The sequence below is a fragment of the Lates calcarifer genome, linkage group LG11, assembly GCF_001640805.2.
Source record: "Lates calcarifer isolate ASB-BC8 linkage group LG11, TLL_Latcal_v3, whole genome shotgun sequence".
Lineage (NCBI taxonomy): Eukaryota > Metazoa > Chordata > Actinopteri > Centropomidae > Lates > Lates calcarifer.
The window spans coordinates 7,380,949-7,403,755 of record NC_066843.1 but is presented as its reverse complement, the minus strand read 5'-3'; the positions used below and the strand labels follow the sequence as shown (position 1 = coordinate 7,403,755).

Below are 22,807 nucleotides of genomic sequence, written 5' to 3'. Positions count from 1 at the left end.
ACTGTGACACATTTATAACACTGTTTTTTAATGACAGTTGTAGAAAATATTTAATATTCCCATTATGCTGTATAGGAATTTTATACTGTTTGAATCACATTGTAATAAGGCAATATAAGGGTTTTAATTTTCAGAGTTAAATTTCATGTTACTTCCCTCAAGTTTTATTTTAAAGGTTAATTAGTTCATGTCCAATATGAGCAATTATAAATACACATGGCTGAATCACAGATATACTATACATGTATTTCTGTTTTTGCAAATATTGAAATTGTCCAGCGCAGTTTGTCATGTTATTTTTATTCTTGCTTTTAATCAGGCTCTTTAACCAGGAACACCTGGGTACAGCTGTGTGATGGATGTAATTACCTGACTGAACAGGTGAAAGTGATTTTCCTGATTAGTCCGCCTACTGTTACCCTTTAGTAAACATGACAACATGCAACTTGCAAACCGCAGGACTTTGATCCCGATGCTGAATCGCATTACTTCCTACAGTTTCACAGACCTGCGCCATTCACTAAAGTATACATTACGTGGTTATAGCGACACAAGAAAGATCAATTTGATCCAGATGCCTTCTGTTAGTACCATTTGTCTACATTCCCTGTAAAGGGGTCCTTGGGAGATCTGGCATGTCATTCCACTGTGGTTCTTTGATGCCCATGGAGAACCTTGGAGGTCCTTGGACTTCTTTGGAAAGTCATGAAGGTTCTTGATATCCTTGAAGCTTTGAGGGTCGAGTAAGAGCTGTATTTAAGTACAGTTTGAGGTACTTGTACTTTACTTGAGTATTTCTATCTTATTCTACTTTGCCACACTATTACTGGCTACTGTTGTACGTTTAATATGCAGACTATATGATCAGATTGTAAAATATGATGCACTGTAATAGATCAAAGTATCCAGCAGTATATAGTGTAAATTAGCATTAACCAGGTACATTATAAATTGCTGCATAATCTGATGCATCTGTTATAATAAAAATCCTGTAATATATCAGGGATTATTCTACATAAAGAGTAGTTTTATTTGTAGAGGAGTAATTGTACCTTTAGGTTTTGCTACTTTTTCTTATGTAAAAGATCTGAATACTTGCACCACCACTGACAGGCCCTTTCTCTGAGGTTTTTCATGTGCCTAACTGGTCCTGGAAAGTCATTGAGAGCTGATGGCGGTGTTCGGATTTCCTTGAAGATCCTCTCTTGTAGGTCCGTGAAGAAGATCCTCGGGGGGTATATGGGCGCCTTTCAGATCCTTGAAGACCCCCCTGAAGATGATGCAGGTAGAGATGGAGGTGTGTGAGATCCCTTCCTGGCCTCGTGGCCGCTGGCCCTTTAAGAGAAGCGGGAGGGGGCGCGGAGCATCTTGGCTGCGGTGTTTTTGTCTCTCTGTCAGTGAGCGCTCCTGGGCCGAGGCGGCTGAAAGGATTTTCTAGAGGGCAGGTAAGAACAGCAAAAACAAAAACTTACATTTCCTCTGCTTGGAAGCTGTCTTGGTCTGTCATGGCCACACGGTATTTTTAAAGCGCTTCGCACGAGGCGTCTGCTTGTGAGTGTGACTTCTTTTGTGAAGCGTCGGTCCTGCCCATTCCCCCCGGTCCTCTCTCTGTCTCTCCGAAGTAACGGCTCCTTTCATCCTCCTAAACCACCCTATCTTCAGTTATAAATTTCACATTTCCTCCTAATGTCCTGACTAAATTGGGTTTCTTAATTTCAAACTAGCGTTTCTTTGCCTTCAGAGGAATGTTTAGCTGAGTCTCATGGTCGCTCCTCCGGTGCGTGCCTTTTTGTTCAGAGCATCATTGGAGGCTAACTCAGGCTGCACGGAGCGCCGTTAACGGAAAATCTCTGTTATCATAAGAATAATGCTAATTCTACTGCAGCTAACAGGGCGCCTGTCATACTTAGGTTTGAGTTTATTCAGACCTTATATTTCACCGGGTTTAATCCTTATCATATAGGGAAATTATTTTAAGAAAAGCGGTGCATTTTCAACACAATATCCTCGTAAAAATTCACTCCATAGCCTACAGTCTGTATTGGTATTTTTGTCATTTGTCATTTGCCTCGCGATGTCAACTTTTAATCGACTAAAGCAGTAGTTTGAGTGCTGGAGCCATCCTACAGTATACAGTACGTTGCATTGCCAAATCCTACCCCACACGTCATTTCTAAACCAGCACACCACATTTGGGTGTTTGTTTCTGTTCGTCCTTCATTATGAAACTTTTCCTCACACAGGATTATCTGTTGCAACAATCTAACCATTTCTAATTTAATTTATTTCTAAAAAAGAAGTGAAAAGCTCGCTGAAGACTGTGGGGACTCGGGGGAGAGGGTGGGTCTGTGCATTCTGCAAGTTTTCATTAGTTCCAGATGTTCGTAAGCTTTTCGTTTGCAGCTTCTTGCCCCTCACGTTTGCTCGTCTCGCCGACTGAAGGCTGGTTAGTGGCCACTCTCTGAGGGGAGTTTACATCCTCAGAAGATGGATGAGGTCTGATGGAACTGTGTGTCAGCGGGGTAAGAGGAGGGTAAACAAGACTAGAACTCGAATGAGTCACGTTGGAAATGGCAATACTCACCCTTTTTCTTGAAGTTGGTGGCCCTCATTGTTTTCCCGTAATAAACTAGGTACAATTCATAAATTAATTTTTCTTCCTGAATGATATAATTGTTTAATGTGAATATGGCTGATTGTTTGTTTAATAATTAACTTAATATGACATGATGTCTTATGATATGTGTGGCAGACTCTCCAGATACATCATAAACACATCAGATGTTGTTTTGATGAAGGACATGCAGAACTTGGCAGGATATGGGGGTGTAGTCATCGGCCTGTTACACTGCATCATACAATACACCACTGTCCTGCTGTTGTGTAATGGGGCTGCTGGCTGTATTAAATCACCTACTAGGGAATAGTCAGGGATTGCAGCAGCTGCACAGCACTCAGATGGGCTCTGTCCTGTCATTCATGCTATTACATGGGCGGGATAGTGGTCTGTGGCTCCAGTATTTAATATGTCTTCATATTTAATCCTCATATTGCAATACAGTTCACTAGCTCCACAACTAAAGCCATCAGAATGACGATGAAGTTACATCTGCGCCTCTCAACAAGTTTTAAACCAAAACTGAAACTTACAACCTTCATGAAGGGAGGAAATACTGCAGGGCCACTGTAATCATTATAGGCGGACCTAATAAGCTGGTAACTATATATTTCCTCATTGTTTTCAGATCTAGTGAGTGTTAGTGTAATAATGGTGAAAACTGACTCTTCCTCCTTTGCCTGAGGGACCCCCTGGAATCCCATCAGAGACCCCTGGGAGTCCCTCAGGCTGCAAGTTTGGGAATTCCAGGTCAGGTTTGTCTGCAGCTGGAGTTTCCTTCAGCATTTTTTTTTCTTCTGAGCTGGAATGTGATTGTCTCATTACAGCATTTGGACGCAGGGGTGCTGTGGTGGAATGCAGGGCTGTAAACCCCATTTGCACACTCGGCCACACGCCGGGCATTTAAATGGTTTAGCAAGGCTAATGAAATTACACCCTGAACCTGCATAACACTGTCTGTCACTGTCTGTGGGTCTACTACTGATTAGCTATGTTGGACAGCTTTACTTGGTTGATGAACTGTCAAAATAATAGACATATGTTTCATTACTTGAAATAAGGAAGGTTAGTTAGTTAGTTAGTTAAGGATCTATGATGTTGTTAATGGGGTTTTCACCGTACATAAATGCAGCCAAGTTGTGTTGCTTCTTATTGAGCAGGAACCAAAATATTTTTGTTATTTTACATCTTTCCACTCTCTAAATCAGGCACCTTTCTCACATAATCAAAGCAAAACAAAATATTTTATACAAGAGGTGGATTAGTTTATAAGGTAGGGATATACATATGGCCTGATTATCGTCAGGATAGTGAGGGTTAATACTCCTACTTAACCATATTGATTGGTACAACCCGGTGAAGTAGTGTTCTCAGTGAACATATGGTCTAATCTGGCTTTTGAGGAACTGGAGACAGTAATTCATTATCTGCCTCAATAATCTGACTTGATCTCCTTTAATACATTAATCACTCAGAAAAGTAAGATGGATTGTTCTCTCCAGTAAAGCGCATAAACATGTTGGAATAGTCAGTGGTGTGGATGTTCCTTCCTGTTTTGTTGTCTTGTTGTGTCCACAGAGTCTTTTGATCAGCAGCTCTCCTTGAATCAGGAAGTAATTGATAAGATCCCTGAGAGGGAGCCACTTAAGTAGATCGCCGCCTCAGTAAGATTACTTCCTCTGTTCTTCTGTGCCATCCGCTTGGCACCACCACAGCACGCGCTGACCTGAGCTTTTTAACCCCACTGCTGTGCTCTGACCATCTGACTGCTGTCTGGACTTTGTCTTCCTCCCCTCCAGACCCCATAGTTTCCTCCAAAACAGTGCAACGTTCAGCTTCTTTGCTCTGCATCATTCTTAATCCCCACCTCCACAACTTGCACAGGAATTTTCTCCTCATATGCCTTTTTTTTTTTTTTTTTTTTTTTTTTTTGGGGTGTGTGTGTGTGTGTGTGTCTGTCCTTTTTCCGGTGCCGCTCCTTGCCGCTCAGTCCCACCCTTGCTCAGTTTCCTGTTGGAGGTCAACTCAATGACCAATAGCAGACCGGCGGGTGTTTACTCTGCTCCTGTTCCAGGAGTAATGTGAGCTTCCCCAGCCCCTCCCTTTGGCCGTACTCTAGCCAGCACCAGACTGCTCCAGCCCAGCGCCGTCTGCTCCTCCATACCACCACTCCTTAATGTAAAAAACAGGGCTTTTTGCTAAAGGGCAGAGAATCCTGGAGGGGACGTCCCATTGGGGTTATGATTTCACTGTCTTGAGTTTAAAGCCCAAAATTAGTCAAAAACCACATGTCCACCAGCAACACAAGAACACTCTGTGTTACCATGTTAATATGAGATCATCTGGCCTCGTTACACGTGATGAAGGCCCCGTCTATGACGTACACCATTCAGCCACATTATGCTTGGTGACAAATGGCTGTTGTCGCATCTACACTTAGCATTCTTTAGCTTTTCAGAAGCGAAATTTGTTGTCATTTTCTCTGATTTATTATTCATCCAGGACCAGTTGGCTGAATGAAGCCATCTGTGCTGCAGGGTGAGGAGGAGGACAAAGAAGTCTTAGTAGATAGATCAACAACCATGTCTCCTGTTGTGATCTTTATGTAACATTTAAAACTCTACTGCACATCTATATTAAGGGTTTTGCGGCCTGTTACTGAGAAAAAAAAACCTCTGAACAACAATTAGCTTTATTTAGTTAGACAAAGTGCAGCTTCTCATAGGGATTCTCTATTGTCGGCCTATTTTTAGGAGTGGAATGCACAAATGATGGTAATCTTCTAGGTGGAGTCATTTAAGATTATGAGGAAAGGTCCTTTGAAACTTTATTCTCTCATTGTGAGCAGTTCTTGTGGCTGCCCTCTATGTGATCTTTCTGATGTCCGTCTTGCATTAACAGAAGTAGACTATATTCTGGTGTCAGCAGCAGATTTTTGCAGTGATTCATACTGGTGGAGTTCAAATCTGAGAACAGTCATGGTCTTCTCATTCGAGAAGTTTCCATCTAAAACTCTCAGCAGCCACCCCCCACCCCCCTGCTTGCAGTTTTGCCTTTCTTTCCTCACATTCCCACTCTTTCTCTCCCACCCTCCCTCACATACTGTACTTCTATCCTCTGCTTTCTCCCTCTCTTACCCCTGCTACATTTTTTCCTTTCTCATTTACGCTCTCCTTCTCCTTGTTACTCTTTCTCCTGGGCTGGGAGGAAGTGACCGGGTTGTTTTTGGATCCTCAGGGAATAGAAGGATGGAGCTCCCTTTCCTGTAACCCTTTCTTCATCAAACTCTAGACTGCTGCCACAAATCATCTCTGTTTTGCAACATCAGTTAGCCTGGTATGATGTGGGTGGCACATGTACTGGAAAAACTGTGTCAATTTGAGAGCCTTTCTATGCTAAACTGACATCAGAAAAAAGTGCATTTTATCATCAGGCTGTCGCTAAAATGTTTCTATGTATCATCACATTGTCAGATTTATCATCACGGAGACGGACGAATTAAAAACAGCTAAATCACTTGAGCTTTCGTATGATCAGTGCCCTTACCTGAATAAATCAACTTAAAAGCTACAGCTATGTTTGTTGATGTGTGGGAGTCTTCAAGCCTGGGACAGTGCTGGTGTGTCAGGGGATCTGTGAGTTTTCATCTGTGCTGTGTGGGAGTCGATGGGAGTTCAAGTTGTCTCCTGTAATGTTTGGTATTTGTCTTACACAAGTATTTGCCATCTGCACCAGCATGGGGTTATAACTAAAAGGTCCACATAGTTCATTGTCTTTGATCCTGTCCTGTGGGGCAAATTTTGGGCATTGATATGCAAGTTTCAATTTTCAGACAGAGCTGTATACATGTGGATGTGTTTTGTTCGGTGTCTTACATAATTGGTAGCACAGATAGAAAGTCATTTTGGAGCCTTGGGCACTTGTAAATCGAGACATCAATCACTTAGTCCTACTCCTTGTATTTCCAGTTTCTGTCAGTGTGGGGGTCCTTAACATCACTTGATCAACTGTTTGTTTGTTTTGAGGCAAATTTCCTTACCACACACTCATACACACACTGTTTCTCTCTGTCTCTCTCTCTCTCTGAGATGCCCCTCCTTGCTTTATATTAGAACCAGCTGTGGAACTAGAGGCCGAATGAATGGCTCTTTGTGATTTGGCTGGCGTTCCAGTCTAAAAGGTCTGTTTCTCCCCCTGCCCCTCCACCCTCTGTGGTATTGGCATGACAACAATATGAAACAATGGACTGAACAACAGCATGTCTTGTTATGAAATTATGCAAAGGTCACCCATCAGTGTTTTTTAAGGCTGTGTGAGACCCTTCGACAAAATGTCGTCCGCACTTACGCAGCAGCCTGATTCTGAGCAGCCGGAGCCAAAGCATGAGATCAGCAGACACGGTCATGCTGCTTATCTGGTGGACATGCATGCAGTAGTTACGGCACAAGCTTCAAGTCTGCTGCCCGTGAAGGGAACACATTATAAGGCTCATGAAATCAGTCTAGCCTTAAGTCTTTAAAGGTGATCTGCGTAAATGACGGCTGTTCCCACCATACTGGAGGGTGTGTGTGGGTGTGTGTGCCAGTGGATTTGGGCGTGTTAGTCACACAGAGGCAAGAAAACAGAAAACATTGCCCAATCACATGGCAGGGAGGCTCCCAGCCTTGAATTGATTAGAGAGCCTTGAATTGGAGAATGGAATGGGGTGGAGGGGGATGATTGTTTCTACAAAGTTTGGAGAAGAGGAGAGTTGCTTTGCATGGATTAGGCTTCATCCAAAAACTGTGCTACAAGGAGGTCAGAGTGTGATTGGCATCTCATGGGGGTATATTGTTCACATCCGGCTTGTCAGTCAAAACCACTGGAATGTTTTGGAATGTTTTTTCTGGCTTTGCAACCTGTGTTTATAGTCTTGCGGGGGCCACTCTTTTGTAACCTGTCATAAGTCTGTTTTTATCTCTGTGTCAACAGAGCTCAGCACCTTTAATGGAGTTTTACTGACGTCCCCTGATGACTAGTTTTCTGGATATCTCCTTTTTATTTTCATGTGATTTACATTTTTCTGGGCTACAAACTGTTACAATCCAAAGCTGTGGCTGCCAGAGTTCAAGTTTCCTTTATTCTTGTTTCCCACAGGTGCTGACTGTAGGAGTGCAAGAAAAGGAAGGGAGAGCAAGGAGCCTGGGGTGGAGAGATCCCATCCTTGCAGCGCAAGCAGCTGGTATGAAGTGGAAAATAAATCCCTCTTTTCCTAATTCACAAACCATTCCCAAGCTTGAGCAGAATAGTAATCACTACAGGCTGAGAGAGTCAGTAAGGCAGTGGAAAAATCCATAAAGATCTTCTCTGGGTGGTGGGAATAGTGGTATTTCTGACTTAGCAATACTGAGGTCTAATCCTTTGTAATGGCAATAATAATAAGGTGACTCAATGAATGGAAGCAATGAGTTTGATAAATGTGAGAGAGCTGACCTCGAAATGAAAACTGGCATTGTGAATTACTCTACAGGGTGGTCTCAATCCTCTGATACACCGAAGACACAGGAATCTACTGTATAAACAGACTGTAAATCAATTCTACATTTTTAATCCGCCAGATACTAGCATTCAAAAATGTGGTTGTAAATAAATGACCCTGAAGCTCCTTTATAGTGTATGTACAAACCCAGTCTCTTCTTAGTTGCTGCGTGAAGTCAAAGAAGCTACGGTATAATGCAGTTATTCTCGTGACATGTTACAGGACATACTGCAGACGTGTAATTTGTGCTGGATGACCTGCATCTTATCCCCGGAGGGCTGTCTTAATCTTAATGGCAGGGAACGGAGAGAGTAGGCCAGGCGATGTTAACTTCCTTTAGTATGGTATGCAGCTGTATGGGGAGGGGGCGTAATGGGGGCAAGGCATTTGTCCTGGATGAAGCTGGCCAGGGAGAGTCGTCTGAAGAATGGTAGTGTGGTGCTGGGGAAAGGCCACACACTGGTTTCTGTTCAGATGTCATCTCAAAAGAACTCTGTTTGGGAGCTGAGAGAGAGAGGAAGGTCAACCACTCCACCCCACATACACACACACACACACACAGACACACACACACACATTCTCATGGTGGAATATGTAACACATCTGAAACACCCAGTGAGCCACTGTTGGAGAAGCAGATGTGGAGGTCTGGCTGGTGTGGGCGTTTTGAGGGGGTGATGTGGGACAAATGGCACCCGGAGAAGCAATAGGGAAAAGAGACGTTTGAATCAGAGAATAGTGGGAGTTTTAGAGTGAAAGTACAATTTGAAGGAATAGAAAGAAACTGCATTTTTTAATTCAAAGAAGAATCGAGTGGACTGTGTCAGCCATCATGTCTGCTTTGCTGGGATGTTTGGTTGCTAAACTCCAGACTCTAATTATATCCCATCAACTGTCCCCTGTCAGTGCTGTCCTCCACCCTCCTGCACACACAGTTTCTCACACACTCACACTCACACTCACACGCACACATACACATTTATGCTGTCTACCTCCCAACCTCTCCCCTTCTCTCTGTCATGCTCTCGCTTTCTTACACATGCAGTCATACCCACACTGCAATGTACAGCACGCAGCACATAATCAATCTAACACTTTCCTTCCATACTGGAGATAAACAGACTCTCACACAAGGCAGGGAGCCAAAACTTGCTTTAGTTGCTTTTAATTCTTCTTTTTTTAATGCTCCATGAAATTATTCCAGATCAGTAAAACATTTTTGCCTGTGATGAAAGAGTGCTTTTGTCATCTTGTGTTTTTTGGATCCCTCAGGATTCCAGCAGCAACTCCCTATCTTTTTTTTTCTGCAAATCTCTTCATGTAAGTCTTTAAATTGACATCTGGGACATCTGATAAATTCCACACATGTAAGATGAAATATATTTGGCTTAGTGTTGGAGCTCTATCATATTTAATTGAACACTGGAATCTTTTCTTACCACCTCTCTGTTAATTTTAATGTGGGTGGGTCAGTATGTGCACACATCCAGTATTCCCATGTCTGACAGTGTGTGTGGCAATCTTGGTATGAGAGGGTGATGAAGGGACACAGATAAGGGAAAGCACACTGAGACATTAAAGTGACTACAGGACTTCAAAAATACCAAGTCAATTTAGTCAGTGTTTCCAAGTGTCCTACTTTTCACAAACGAGCAAGCACTGACTAGGGTCACAAGATAGCGAGAGAGAGAGAGTGAGGGAGAAAGAGAGAGAGAGAGAGAGATCCACATTGAGAGGAGACTCAGTTCTTGCTGAAGAAACACAAAACCAGCCTTAAAATGAAGTGAACTGAGCATGTCCTAAAAAACAAAGTGGAGGTTTTCTGCCAAAACTTCTGATCTTAGCTCCTTAAAGTCTCAGTAATATAACGATGTTCAACTGGCTAAATCTGTGAATGGCTTAAACATTACATCCCCAGTTCCCACAAAGTGATGACCTAGAAAGTTAATCTTTTCCAAGCAGACGCAAACTCAGAGGCACTGGCAATGTGGGCTCGACATTGCTGGCACTGTGTTGCCCTCTGTGTGGGAGGAAAAAGCACAATCTTTTGTTTATGAAGAGTCAAAATGCATTACTTCTGGTATAAAAATGCATTGAAGTATGTTCTCAGCAATTCACTATGCTCTCTGTGTTAAAGTAATGAGCAAGTGAATGTGGAAGAGAGATGGTGGACCGGCTGAAACCTCCTGATTGTCAGCTGATGTTGAGAGGGGGAGAAAGAACCAGAAAAACATAAAGAGATGAACAAATAGAGAAGAAAGAGGAGGGTGGGAAGATGAGGAGAAAGTGAGGGAGAGAAAGGGGAAAGAGTGTCTGCAAACCCTAATTTGAGAGTAGCAAAGTTAGCGTGCACAGATGATTCCTAATAAGGTTGTAACTGGCAGTCTCAAACCTCTGTCCTGGAATTAGCTGCCAGGAAACTTTCCCCTGTAACTCCTCATCTCTGAATGCTAAGAACAGAAACAAACACACTATCAACTGTGACCCGCTACACTCTAAAAAATGAACGGATAAAATTGAGGGAAGCGGGTGGGTGAAGTAGTGAAAGAAACAGTAAGACTATTTCTGATACAGAAAAAAACAGTATGGTCAAAAAGAGCAATAATTTATTGCTCAAGTTCAAGCCAGATGTGGTGAAGTAGTCACATCTGTATAGTATAAGATGTCTGTATGTCCATATAAACACTGATCTTGTCAGATTTCTGTTGGGCATCATGTATTATTAATCCCTGCTCTTGTTATTACTGCAAAAAAGTAACTTTTTCTTGCTCTTTCAAAAAAATATTTGGTGTGCTCCTTTATAATTTAAACATGTATCTGTGTCTCCACAGGTGAGAGTTGGTGGATGACTGTTTGAATACCAGCCACAAGCTCATAATGGCTCAGGTGCTGCATATGGACCCCGGATTCCCAGGTGAAGCTTCTGTTTATCTTCTTTACCATAATAATTGATTATTTTGAAATAATTCATTCCTTTTGTTTAAATTTAAATTATCAAATAACTTGCAACTAATGTAACAGTTGTGGTATTCCAACATCTACAAGGTTGGGTTATAGTGAACTCCCCTTTGTACCTAATTTGGTGATTGTTTCAGAGCGCATACATAAATACACAGTAGCCCAGAGTTAATGCTTTTTTCTAAAGTCTGAGCCCAAGATTAGACGCAGATTTCCGTTTGTTTAAAGTTGATTTCCTTCCCCCTCAGGGAAACTCAACCCGCCTGCTCCTCCTTCCCTGCACGGCAAAGAACAGGAGGCGCCCTACTCAGTGGAGACCCCCTATGGCTACCGTCTGGACCTAGACTTCCTCAAATATGTTAACGACATAGAGAAGGGAAACACTATTAAGAAGGTGCCTATCCAACGTCGGCCTCGCTACGGCTCCCTGCCCCGTGGCTATGGCTACGCCGGCTCCTGGTGGACGTCCACAGAGTCTCTGTGCTCCAATACCAGCATGGACAGCAGGCACTCCTCCTTCTCCTACTGTGCTCCTGGCTACCACACATCGCAGAGACCCAGTTTCAGCACTGCCCGGGTGGAAAAGACCCTGTTGGATGCACGCAGGAAGCTGGAAGAGGAGAAAGAGGGGCGTAGATTCTCCAACCTGGGCAGCATGCACAGCAGTGTTGCAGGCTCTAACACCTCCATCAGCAGTGCAAACAGCTTCAACCGGGCTCATGGTGGAGGTGGATCCTTTACCCCCATGAGTTCTGGCCTGTCCACCCCAGTGACTCCAACCCCAGCCCACCTGCAGCATGTCAGGGAGCAAATGGCGGCAGCCCTCAGGAAGATAAGGGAGCTCGAAGAGCAGGTGAAGACCATCCCTGTGCTCCAGGTGAAAATCTCTGTGCTGCAGGAGGAGAAAAGGCAGCTGAGCGTCCAGCTGAAGAGCCAAAAGTTCCTCGGCCACACTCTGGGTTTCAACCGAGGTCGTCCTCGAGGGGAGCTCTACATCGACATCCCTGAAGAAGAACTGAGCACTGTAGCTAAGAGCAGCAACAAGTCAGCAGGGCCACTGTCTCCCACCACACCTGAGGGCTCCAAACAAGACTCAGGGTGTGAGATTGAGGACACAGTGATTGTGAGTGGTGCCCGACCGGATATAAAGCGGGAAGTGCGCACCATTGGAGTGGGACCAGAGGACTCAAAGGGCAGTCGTCAGGTAGGAGTTTGGGTTCGGGAAGAGGATCTGGGGCTGCTGCCAGAGACAGAGGCTCTTAGGAATCAAGTGGGTCAGCTTAAGGGCAAGCTAGAGAGGACAATGCAGGAGCTGCAGGTTGCACAGCAGCAGGTAGCAGCAGTCCAGAAAACTCCTCAGGCAGAGCACCCGGTCATGGCTACCAGCATGGGTTGGCAGGAGCCACAAGGCTGCAGCCTGCACACTCTGGTCAGCTTCACACAGCAGCCCCATCAGAGAGAACAGAGAACTGTGGGAATCCAGGTGTACACATTGGAGCAGCCGACTGTGGTGGAGGTGGGTACGCTGCTCCGAGCAGAGACCTGCAGCTCCCCCTCTCTTCAACCAGCTGGTGGAGTTCTGGAGGGCCACCACAGAGGACAAGCTGAAGGTCTGGATTTAGCTAGTAGTGTATGACTAAAGATACTGAGTTACCAGTTATTACCTATATCTGAACAGTCCAATGCAGTCCAATTCCAACAGGCCTTTGTGAAACATATAATGCTCAGTGTTAGTTGACTCTGCCAGTGAGCCCCTCCTTTTTGTCTGTTACCTCTGTATGTCAATGGGACAAAACCTTAGAAACTAATTTCAATTTTAAATCTACCACAAACCACAATTAACTTTAGCCTGAAAAAATACCATAGAGCTGAATCAGCACTTCTCTGACACTAAGACAGAAGATTATAAGCCAGGGCTTTTCCATTTTGCATTTATTAAATTGGGTTGCATTAGACTGTACAGGTGTAACCAGTAAACTCTGTATATGAGCTTGTGTTAACAACTAATGAAAACTGTTATATAAAGTAGTTTCCATCCATTTGATCCTCTTTCTGTCTCACAGATCCACCGGTTGAGTTGCCTATTGCAGTCAGCTCCAAGCAGGTGCGCGACGTCCTAAAGAGCGAGTTGTCCACCTCTGTACCAGTAGCAAATCCTGCCATTGCTGTAGGCACATCTGACAGTCAGATTGGTTTGATGCATTCTAAAGAAGGAGAGATACACCTGCATGCAAACACAGAGACCATCCAGTCACTAGAAAGCCCTAAGACAGGTAAGTGGACAGGAAACACAGCTTGACTGTCTTTCTAACTTGTTTTAATCGCATGACATGTTCCAACTGTGTGTGTGATTACTGGTATCTTTTCCAGTCTCATCTCCTCAGTCTCTGAGGTCCATTATGAAGCGCAAAGCAGAAGGAGAACCAGGCTCTCCCTCCACTAAGAAAAACCTACAGTTCATTGGAGTCAATGGAGGGTAAGTGGCAATGATTGCAGACCACCAATCTGTCATTTCTATCCAGTGCTGGATAGAGTGCTGTGGCAGTCAGTCCCTGGTAACAGTGATTCATTCCAAATTTGACATGTGATTTTCTCTCTGTTTGGAAGAGAGTAGAGTCTGTTCAAGCCAAGGGTCAGAGCTACAGAGTAGAAATGCATTTGTATTCCCTGCATATGCACATTGATAAAACAGGTGTGAATTGCAAAGATCTGGAGCTGTTTCACATCAAAACATGTTTTGGGGTGATCTGGTTATACACATGGCTCCCAAAAAACTTTTTAAAAACATATTCTTTTCTTGCAGTTACGAATCCACATCATCAGACGACAGCAGCAGTGAGAGTTCAGATGAGGGGAGTGACTCCAGTGAATATCATGAAGCCAGAGAAAAACTTCCAGAATCGACAGTCCAGCACCAGCAAACAACCCACACCAAGGTTTCTCAGCCCCAAGAAAGCAACAGCGTACCTCAGCAGACAGCCGCCAAACTACCAGCCGTCATTCCAGAAACACAGCAGAGTCCCAGCCAATCTGCAACTGCAGACACAAGACTACCAGACAAAGCCCCACAGTCACCAGCAACGGATACTGTTGTGCAAAAATGTGCCTCACAGCCACCAGCCTCAGACCCCACCCCAACTCCTCTATGTCCAGCAAATGATTCTGCCTATAAAGAGACTGTCAGCCAGTCATCAGAAACGCACACATTCACACAGGAGATCACTTCTTCACCATCAAGCTCTAAATCCACTCCTGAGCAAAGCTCAATAAATTCCGAAGCTACCTGTTCTTCATCGCTGTGTATCACCAAAACCACTGAGGTTACCAAGCAGCAATACACTGTCCAGTCAGAAACAACCATCCACTCCAGCCAGTCAGATTCAGAGCCAGCAGCCGAAAGCAACACAAACGACACTGCCACAGCATCAGCCAAACAAGTCAGGTAAACATACACACAGCTAACAGACAGTCTGTCTATGAGCATCAAACTATCAGTGAGTATCATTGACTGACAGTGTGTTGTCTCCTTGTCTCTCTCAGACTGGAGCTGAGTGACACCCTGATGTCAGCTCTTTACTCCCTGCAGAAAGCCCTGGGGGAACCCAACGCATTCAGCCAACAAGGAGCAGTAGGTGTTCAGTTTAATTCACTTTATTCAATCAAGATAATCCACTCAGTATCAATACTGCTGAAAACACCTTACAAATTGATTTATCTTTAGTGCACACTCCAACATTTTGTCCTGACTCTAACAAAAGGCATACTTTCTCTTGTGTGGTTTTGAACAAGGGGACATGGGTTTGTTCCAATATAAGATGTGTGTTGCATCTCTGAATGTTTGAATTAGTCAAGAAAATATACTTTAAACTTTTCTAACACAAGGGGCTCAAAAAACATAGTTCTAGGGACAATTTTTAGCAATTATTTCAGCATTTTTGAAAGTACTGGAAGAGCAAGCAACTCATTTCCTATGTGTTTTTTCTGAGGTTTGGTTTGCAGAAAACCCTCCTTGTTTTTTTTATTTTAATATATTTCTTATGGTCAGTCTGTATTTCCCCAACAGTCTGTCAAGTGTTCATGTGTCCTCATTGTGTCTGATCTCAGAGGGCAGCCTACACCACCGTGCTACAGGAGTGGCTGCGCGTGTCCTGTCACAAAGCTGCGGACACGGCTGTTGTCAAGGCCTATATGGACACCTTTGCCTCGGTGTCCCCTCAGCTGCTGGAGTTTGTGATCAACATGGCGGACGGCAATGGGAACACAGCGCTCCACTACACTGTCTCCCACTCCAACTTCCCTGTGGTCAAACTGTTGCTGGACACTGGTGAGCTGCGTGTGCATGTGTGTGTTGTGTGCTTTACAAAATGATAAGGTAGATAGTTTATGTTCCTGTGTTAACCTGACAAATAATGACATTAGATTATCAGACAGCCCTTCATTAAGATTAAATATGTGATTTTCAATGGATTTGTTCATTATTTTTATGATATTTCAAAATCTACTGCGTCAAGTCCCCTATTAATCATCAGTCATTTTAAGTGTCATACATAGTCATAATAAGATAATCTCATCTCCAGTATGTCATGCATCTCTGTCCTTGTTTGTGCCACTATTATATCACCTCTCACACTGATTGCCCTATATACCTGACAGGCCTGTGCAATGCTGACAAGCAGAACAAGGCGGGCTACACAGCCATCATGCTGACGGCTCTGGCTGCCTTCCACTCTGACAGTGACCTTCAAACTGTCCTGCAGCTGCTGCGCACTGGGGACGTCAATGCCAAAGCCAGCCAGGTGCGCCCTCTGCTGCTCACTAGTTTTTACTGCAGCTCCACACATGTCAGATCTTTGCTCGGTAATGTTTCAGCTCATGTGTGCTGATGTACACTGCAGCTTGTAAACAACTGCAGTCTAAATGACAGTTTGGTATTGACAATGATACTTTAGCTCCACATGTTGAAGATGAGGTTAATTTTTTTTTAAATAATGGGTGTTTGTAGGCTGGTCAGACGGCACTGATGCTAGCAGTCAGCCACGGTCGGGGGGACATGGTGCGGGCGCTGCTGTCCTGTGGGGCACAGGTCAACATCCGGGATGATGATGGCTCCACAGCACTCATGTGTGCCTGCGAACACGGTCATGTGGACATTGTGCGTCAGCTACTGTCTGTACCAGGCTGTGATGCCACTCTCACTGATAATGTAAGCATAATATATTCCCTTCTTACTTCCTTTCTCTGTCTCTTTTTTTGACAAATCCATCATCCACATGTTTTGTTTTTTACAGGATGGCAGCACTGCACTGTCCATTGCCCTGGAGGCCAGCCAGAATGACATTGCTGTGCTTCTGTATGCTCACCTCAACTTTGCAAAGCCTCCTTCCCCTGTGAGTGCCTTCATACACTGCTAAAACACACATATATTGTTGTCATGAGGGACTTATTTTAGACCAACCATTCAACAATGAGCTTAATCTGTCATGGAAGAGGAAGAGATTTTCCACAAATTTATCCACTCAAGAAGGCACAGTGTAATGCAGCCATTTGACTTCTTTCACTTTATAGGAAGTGGAGATGATTAATCCTGGGAAATGTAGGAAATTGTAAATAGAGTGGTAGATGAAGCAGATTAACAGTACAAGAAAATAGCACATCTGCACAAAATAACTCTTGGAAAAGACAAGAAGCTTAGCTGTATGATAGAAGCTTAAAAAGCATAAAAATATCAACAACAAAAAATAATCTGAATGTTTTCAAACCTTTCCCCTGCAGCCTTACGGCAGCAGTAAATGTAACTGTACAGAATACGTATTCGTATTCTCCTAAAAGAGATAATTCTACAGACGGTTTTCCTTGCTCTTCATCACTCTTAATATGTAATAAAAAAACAACACCTTTGTTGAATCATGTTTCTGCAGTATTCTTGGCCTCAGTTAGGAATACAAGCAGCTACATCTCCAAACACTCATGAATAACATAAAAATTCTCAACTCTAATACCTTGTGTTTTTTTTATTTTATTTTTTTACTTTGTCTAGGTTTCACCTAAGTCTCCTCTCTTGGGTTCTTCTCCTCCTTCTGGTGAAACAAAATAAACCACGCTCCTTCTGTAACTCTACAACCAATCCATCACAACTACTCATATTACAGTGATTGTTCTTTTTTCATTGTGTAACTAAGAAAAACATTGAGTTTGTGTGTGTGTGTTTGTTTTCACCCTCCATAATTTAAGTACATTATAATGTTTGGATAATTACATGACAGCTTGCACCATTGTTATCAGCTGCTTTATGTACACAAGTCTTTTTTTTTAATCACAGTGGTGGTTGAAAACATGGATTTCTCGTGTGGTACAATCTGAAAAACTGAACATGTAGAAAGGCTGTATAAATGTTAGTTCAGTCTTGCAATAATCCACTTGTCAACACTGTTTTTAGTGGCACTTACCAGTCAAAACTGTTCATCATGATTACATTATACAGTTCACTATTATACACTTGTTTTAATTTCATACAGATGTCATATTAGTTGCTTTATGGAGCAAAATCTTGTCACTGTCATATGTACAATAGCTGTTACAGAGTAGCATCATTATGTGTGTGACCATCAGTAATTTGGAATAACAAAAGCCACCCCCTCTCATGGATAAGTGTCCTTGCATCGACCAGCTCATTGGTGCTACAAAAATATGATACAGAAAACGCCACTTCAACAGTAAATCGATATTTATACACAAGATTTATTTACTCTAGAGTATTTTTGATATTGATTTTTTTTAAAATTCCGACTCAACTCATGACCTCCAAGGATCATGATTTTTATTTCCCAGGCAACGGTTTACTTCTTACGCCTTTTTAACCAGAGAACAAAATTTATTTTATGTGATGACTGCAACTCCCAAATTAAACCCAAAGATGTATCTCCCCTATCAGCTCTGTGACACTGTATATTGTGGTGATAATATTAACACAGGTCTAGCATCAGTGTGGCAGAAGAAAGAGGTCAGCGTTATTCTCCAAAGGCTACGGTACTATGGTCTTTGTATTTTTATACGTGAAGGAGTTTTGGATGGCTGTAAGGAAAGATTAGAGTGTATCTGTGTGTTTGTAATATTCTGTGCTTAAAGGATTTAACAAGACTTTGTAGAGAAATCGACTGAAAGCACCAGTGAAGCCACCTCTGCTGTGGTCCTGCTGGTAAGATTGGTCAGGGAACCAGAAAGTGACTGATTGCGGTCTTCAGAAGGAAGTGCCATGTAAGATATGAATTTCAAAATAATATATGTCAATATAAACTCATAGTTATTATGCCTAAAATCAAATTCCTTGAACAAAAGTGCATAGGCTATTGATGTCAAAATTTCTATTACTTTTTAAAGTTTTTTCACAATTTTCATATTCTCTTTTAAGCAACTGAATTTTTATAAACTTTCAATTTTTTAATTTAAGTATCTTTTTATACATTTAGAATTTTTAAGCTCACACCTACTTAATGTAATCGCACAGCTCTTTAGTTTTATGTTTTATGAAGGTTTATCTAAAATTCAAGATTGTGTTTCTCTTCTTCTAATTTGTGCATTTTGGAAAAAAACAGTGAATTAATTAATAAATGTGGACCACACTGTTTCTGTTGCATTTATTCAGCCTTGCTTTTGTTCGCATGTAATTTGCCGTCAGTGATGTAAAACATGGTTTAAAAAAAAGTTTTACTAGCCAATGTACTACATCATGATAACTAGAAATAAAGTCATGTAGCTAGATAAATCATTCTCTCAGAGGGAAGACCACAACAAAAAGGCCCTGTCTTGAATATGTTTTGTGTTATGTTTTTTGTTTGTGTTTTTGTTTTATTTACAGATTTGAGATCAGTAAACTCACATTTTACGCATCATTTGCAGTGCACTCTGGAGGAAGTCCACTAGGGGGCGTTCCAGTTCAAACAGTTAAGTCCTTTCCCTCAGTCTCAAGCACATCCCTGGTGTAGAACAACACCGAGCACTTAACTAATTTTAAGATTCACCAGTATCATCATGGGGCCAGAAAGCACCAAAACTGTACTGTTGTAGTAACCTGTTACAGTCCATATGCACTCTTTAACTCAGTGTTTAATGTGAACAGCATCATTCTGTAAATTTGAGATGAATTTTCCTATGATGTTAGAAAAATAGGCTAATGTTATTTTGGAAGCCTATTAGTGTTACTTTTTCTATTGCAAGTGATCACTGTTTATATGATCGTATTTTAGTATTATCTCTACTTATCAAAGTGGCTCCACAGGTTGATGACCCTTCTCAAGCAACCTCTGCAAGGGTAAGTAAGTCTGCTTCAGTTCACATGTGAGGTGGAGGGTTGAGCCACATAACAGACAAAAAAAATCAATGCCATGGTTGTGGATGGGGCTTGTGCACACTGACCAAACCTAAAGGGAGGCTGACACGCCCTGGCATGTCCATTTAAGTTGCTAAATTAAGAGTTACCTTAATGGCACAGGGGGGGCATTGTGGCCCTCACCTAAATCATGGCAGATCTGGAAACTAACATATGAGGTTGGGTTCCACTTGGTGCTGTAGCTGGACAGATATGGGTTTGATGGTGACAAAGCTGAAAAGAAGCTAAGAGATTGTTTACATTCTAGTGGTGTTACCACAACTTTCAGTCTCTATCGACCCAAGACACTAGCAGTCCTACTGTCATCTGTGTTCATATTCTATCTGATTTCTTAAGATTTCTTCTTCATCTTATTCATGTGAATTGATCTGTTTCTGCTGGCAACAACCAGGAGATGGGTGACAGAAATGTCCCTTTGTTTAAAACAATGCAATAACTTTGCACTGGTCACAATCTCTATGAAAAACATGGTCGCGGCACCAGCTGTTTTCTTCAGACAGCTGCTTGTCTTTGGGAGGAGTTGTAAGATAACAGACTAGTTCACGTAGTGTCTTCAGTCTGCATAATAACAGCGCTGTTTTAAACTAGGTCATCAATCAGAAATATGATGGCTATTGTTAATTCTACTAAAGTAAAAAAGAAAATGTCCATTCACTGCAGCTTTGACTTTCACCCACATAAACCTGCTCAATGACCTGTCCACTCAGTGTTTGTGTTTTCTGACAGTGTTAAATAATCATTTCAACCATTTTTCTCATATTAGCTTTATTCTCTGCCCTGATTGTGTGAGTATGTAAAGCCAAACTGGAGAGAAACAAAATGAAATGGTTATAATTGACATCCAGTTTATTTATGTAGAATGAATTCAATTCAGACTGCCTCCACATACTGTATGTTCTGTGTGAATGATCCACAATGAGTTGCCAGTCAACACTAGATGTCAGATAAACTAAAGCTTATCTATTCCTCCTTTTGAGTGGATCCACCCTTACAGTGCAGCTGTGTAGGGGGTCAGATAAGCTTAAAGAGGAAACTATGCATTGGCAGCAAACACAGAAAATTACTTAAATCATCACTTTGGATTGTTTCCAACTGATAACAAATCTATTAATATTGCTCGATCACAGAGTTTAGATTTCAAATCCATTCGATGGACAAAAGAAAGCCTTCAGTCTGGCATACCTGCCAATAGTAATTGGTCAGAATCAGCTTTTTTATTTCTCTCATTTCAAGGTAGTGCTTGAACATTTTGTCCTAGAGTATTTCTGTTTGAACATGCTTTCATCAAATGGCTTTATGGATATACAGTACTTGCTGCCTTGTTTGCTTTAACTTGCCTATGGAGAATTGCTTCTGGAATACATCCCCCTGCAACTTTCCCTGTAATAATTAGTGACAGATTTATTATAATTCGAAGTTTGACTCCAGAGCCACCGTGGGAAGGTTTTTGGGTTTATCTCACTCGGACCGCCTCACGCAGCCGTATCTTGGAGGAGGTCCCGGGTGAGCCCACGCTCTGTGTCGAGAATAAAAGCCCCGCGGTTTGGACTGATCAGGGTATACTTGACTAATAGTCAGACAAAGGCAAGATGACCACTCTCACTGCTAAGGACAAGGACGCAGTCAGGGCCTTCTGGGCTAAAGTGTCTGGAAAGTCCGAGGACATCGGAAAACAATCTCTGGCCAGGTAAATATGACCCAGAACTGACTCACGTGACCTTCTCGAACATTGCCTGAACTCTGTGTATTCACCTACATGTTCTCCTCAGGATGCTGGCGGTGTACCCACAGACCAAGACTTACTTCTCCCACTGGAAGGACCAGAGCCCTGACGGTGCCCCGGCGAGGAAGCATGGAATCACCGTGATGAATGGAGTTGCTGATGCTGTCTCCAAAATCGACAACCTGACTGCGGGTCTCCTGGACCTCAGTGAGCTGCATGCCTTCACCCTGAGAGTGGACCCTGCTAACTTCAAGGTGCAGAGCCAGAGTGGTTAAACGACAATAACCTGCCCATTTATATTTAGACTTAGAGCCATGGGCAGTATGTAGACTTGCAGCAGGTCCATGTGATATTACCACGCACATAAGTGTCCATTTGTTGGCAGTGCTGTTCCATTCAAACAAACCTGTCATTGCTCAGACAGGCCTATACATATGAAGATTGGAGTAAATGTAACAACAAAAATCTGACAGATGTGTGGATGGGTGCGTGGGGAACTAAAAACTCGATGTAACGTGTGTGTGATCATTCTTTTTTCACAGATTCTCGCCCACAACATGCTTGTGGTCATGGCCATCATGTTCCCCATTGAATTCACCCCTGAGGTCCATGTGGCTATGGACAAGTTCCTGGCTTCTCTGGCTCTGGCTCTGGCTGAGAAATACAGATAAGATGATGGAGACTGCAGCATGAGCATGAGCTCTGCATCACGCAAAATAAATGAATGCCAGCAACAACAACAACAAAATAAATAAATAAAGGAAGAAAGCAGAAAAAGCAGTGTTTCTGGTTGTTTTTGTGATGGTTTGTGTCATATTTGAATATATATGACATTTCAGAACCGTACCACAAAGACTTAAAAATACACAAGTCCCATTTTACAACTGCAACGATTATTTGGTTAATTGATCAGTCGATTGACTGAAAATTAACTCTCAACTTAAACAATCCGTTTAAGTTATTTTTAGGTAAAAAGTTCTTGGTTTTCCAGAATGAGAATTGTAAACTCAATATTGTTGGACATTTGGTCTGACAAAACATTTGATGGAATGAACGATTAATCGACAAAATGTTGTCCTTGCTGCCTCTGGCCCAGGTCGTCATTTTAAATGAGAACTGGTTCTCAATTGACTTACCTCGTTAAATAAAGGTTAAATTTAAACATAAAATAAAATAAATGGCAGATTAATCCATAAATAATAATTCGCAGCTTTATTTACCATGATTTGAATTTAGAAAACAAAAGAGAGCAAAACATAAAACAATTAGTCTTTGTATAAATTAAAAATTTTGAAAGTAGCTACAGTATATGTGGCATGAATCAGTTGTTACATTAAATACTGTCAGTAACTCATGAGTAAGTGACAGCAGCAGCTACTCAGTTACTCAATCCAAGGAGTTTGTTTTATTATTATTATTATTATTATTAGTGTTGTTGTTGTTGTTGTTGTTGTTGTTGTTGTTGTTACCATCATCATTATTGACAATATGAAAATAATCATAATAATAATAATGTCAATAGTAATACAGGTGTGAACCTCTAAATGTATTGAGTATTTCGAGTTTTCCATCATTTGGAGTGGTGCACCGCTCAGGCCACAAGAG

At 42.3% G+C, this 22,807-nt stretch overlaps 2 protein-coding genes across 2 annotated transcripts; both read left to right on the top strand.

The window, feature by feature from the left end:
* The first annotated feature begins 65 nt into the window (after positions 1 to 65).
* Positions 66 to 18,715, top strand: kank2 (KN motif and ankyrin repeat domains 2). The gene is made up of 13 exons (XM_018704999.2): positions 66 to 1,445; positions 7,754 to 7,838; positions 10,967 to 11,049; positions 11,342 to 12,703; positions 13,157 to 13,366; positions 13,464 to 13,569; positions 13,897 to 14,535; positions 14,634 to 14,721; positions 15,198 to 15,417; positions 15,747 to 15,889; positions 16,096 to 16,296; positions 16,382 to 16,480; positions 17,131 to 18,715. Exons 3-13 carry the CDS (start codon positions 11,013 to 11,015, stop codon positions 17,185 to 17,187), a joined length of 3,162 nt encoding a protein of 1,053 aa, XP_018560515.1. The 5' UTR covers positions 66 to 1,445; positions 7,754 to 7,838; positions 10,967 to 11,012; the 3' UTR covers positions 17,188 to 18,715.
* A 274-nt stretch (positions 18,716 to 18,989) lies between these two features.
* LOC108902974 (hemoglobin embryonic subunit alpha) lies at positions 18,990 to 22,631 on the top strand. Its single transcript, XM_018705039.2, has 4 exons — positions 18,990 to 19,033; positions 19,369 to 21,166; positions 21,249 to 21,456; positions 21,745 to 22,631. Exons 2-4 carry the CDS (start codon positions 21,069 to 21,071, stop codon positions 21,871 to 21,873), a joined length of 435 nt encoding a protein of 144 aa, XP_018560555.1. The 5' UTR covers positions 18,990 to 19,033; positions 19,369 to 21,068; the 3' UTR covers positions 21,874 to 22,631.
* The last annotated feature ends 176 nt before the right edge of the window (positions 22,632 to 22,807 follow it).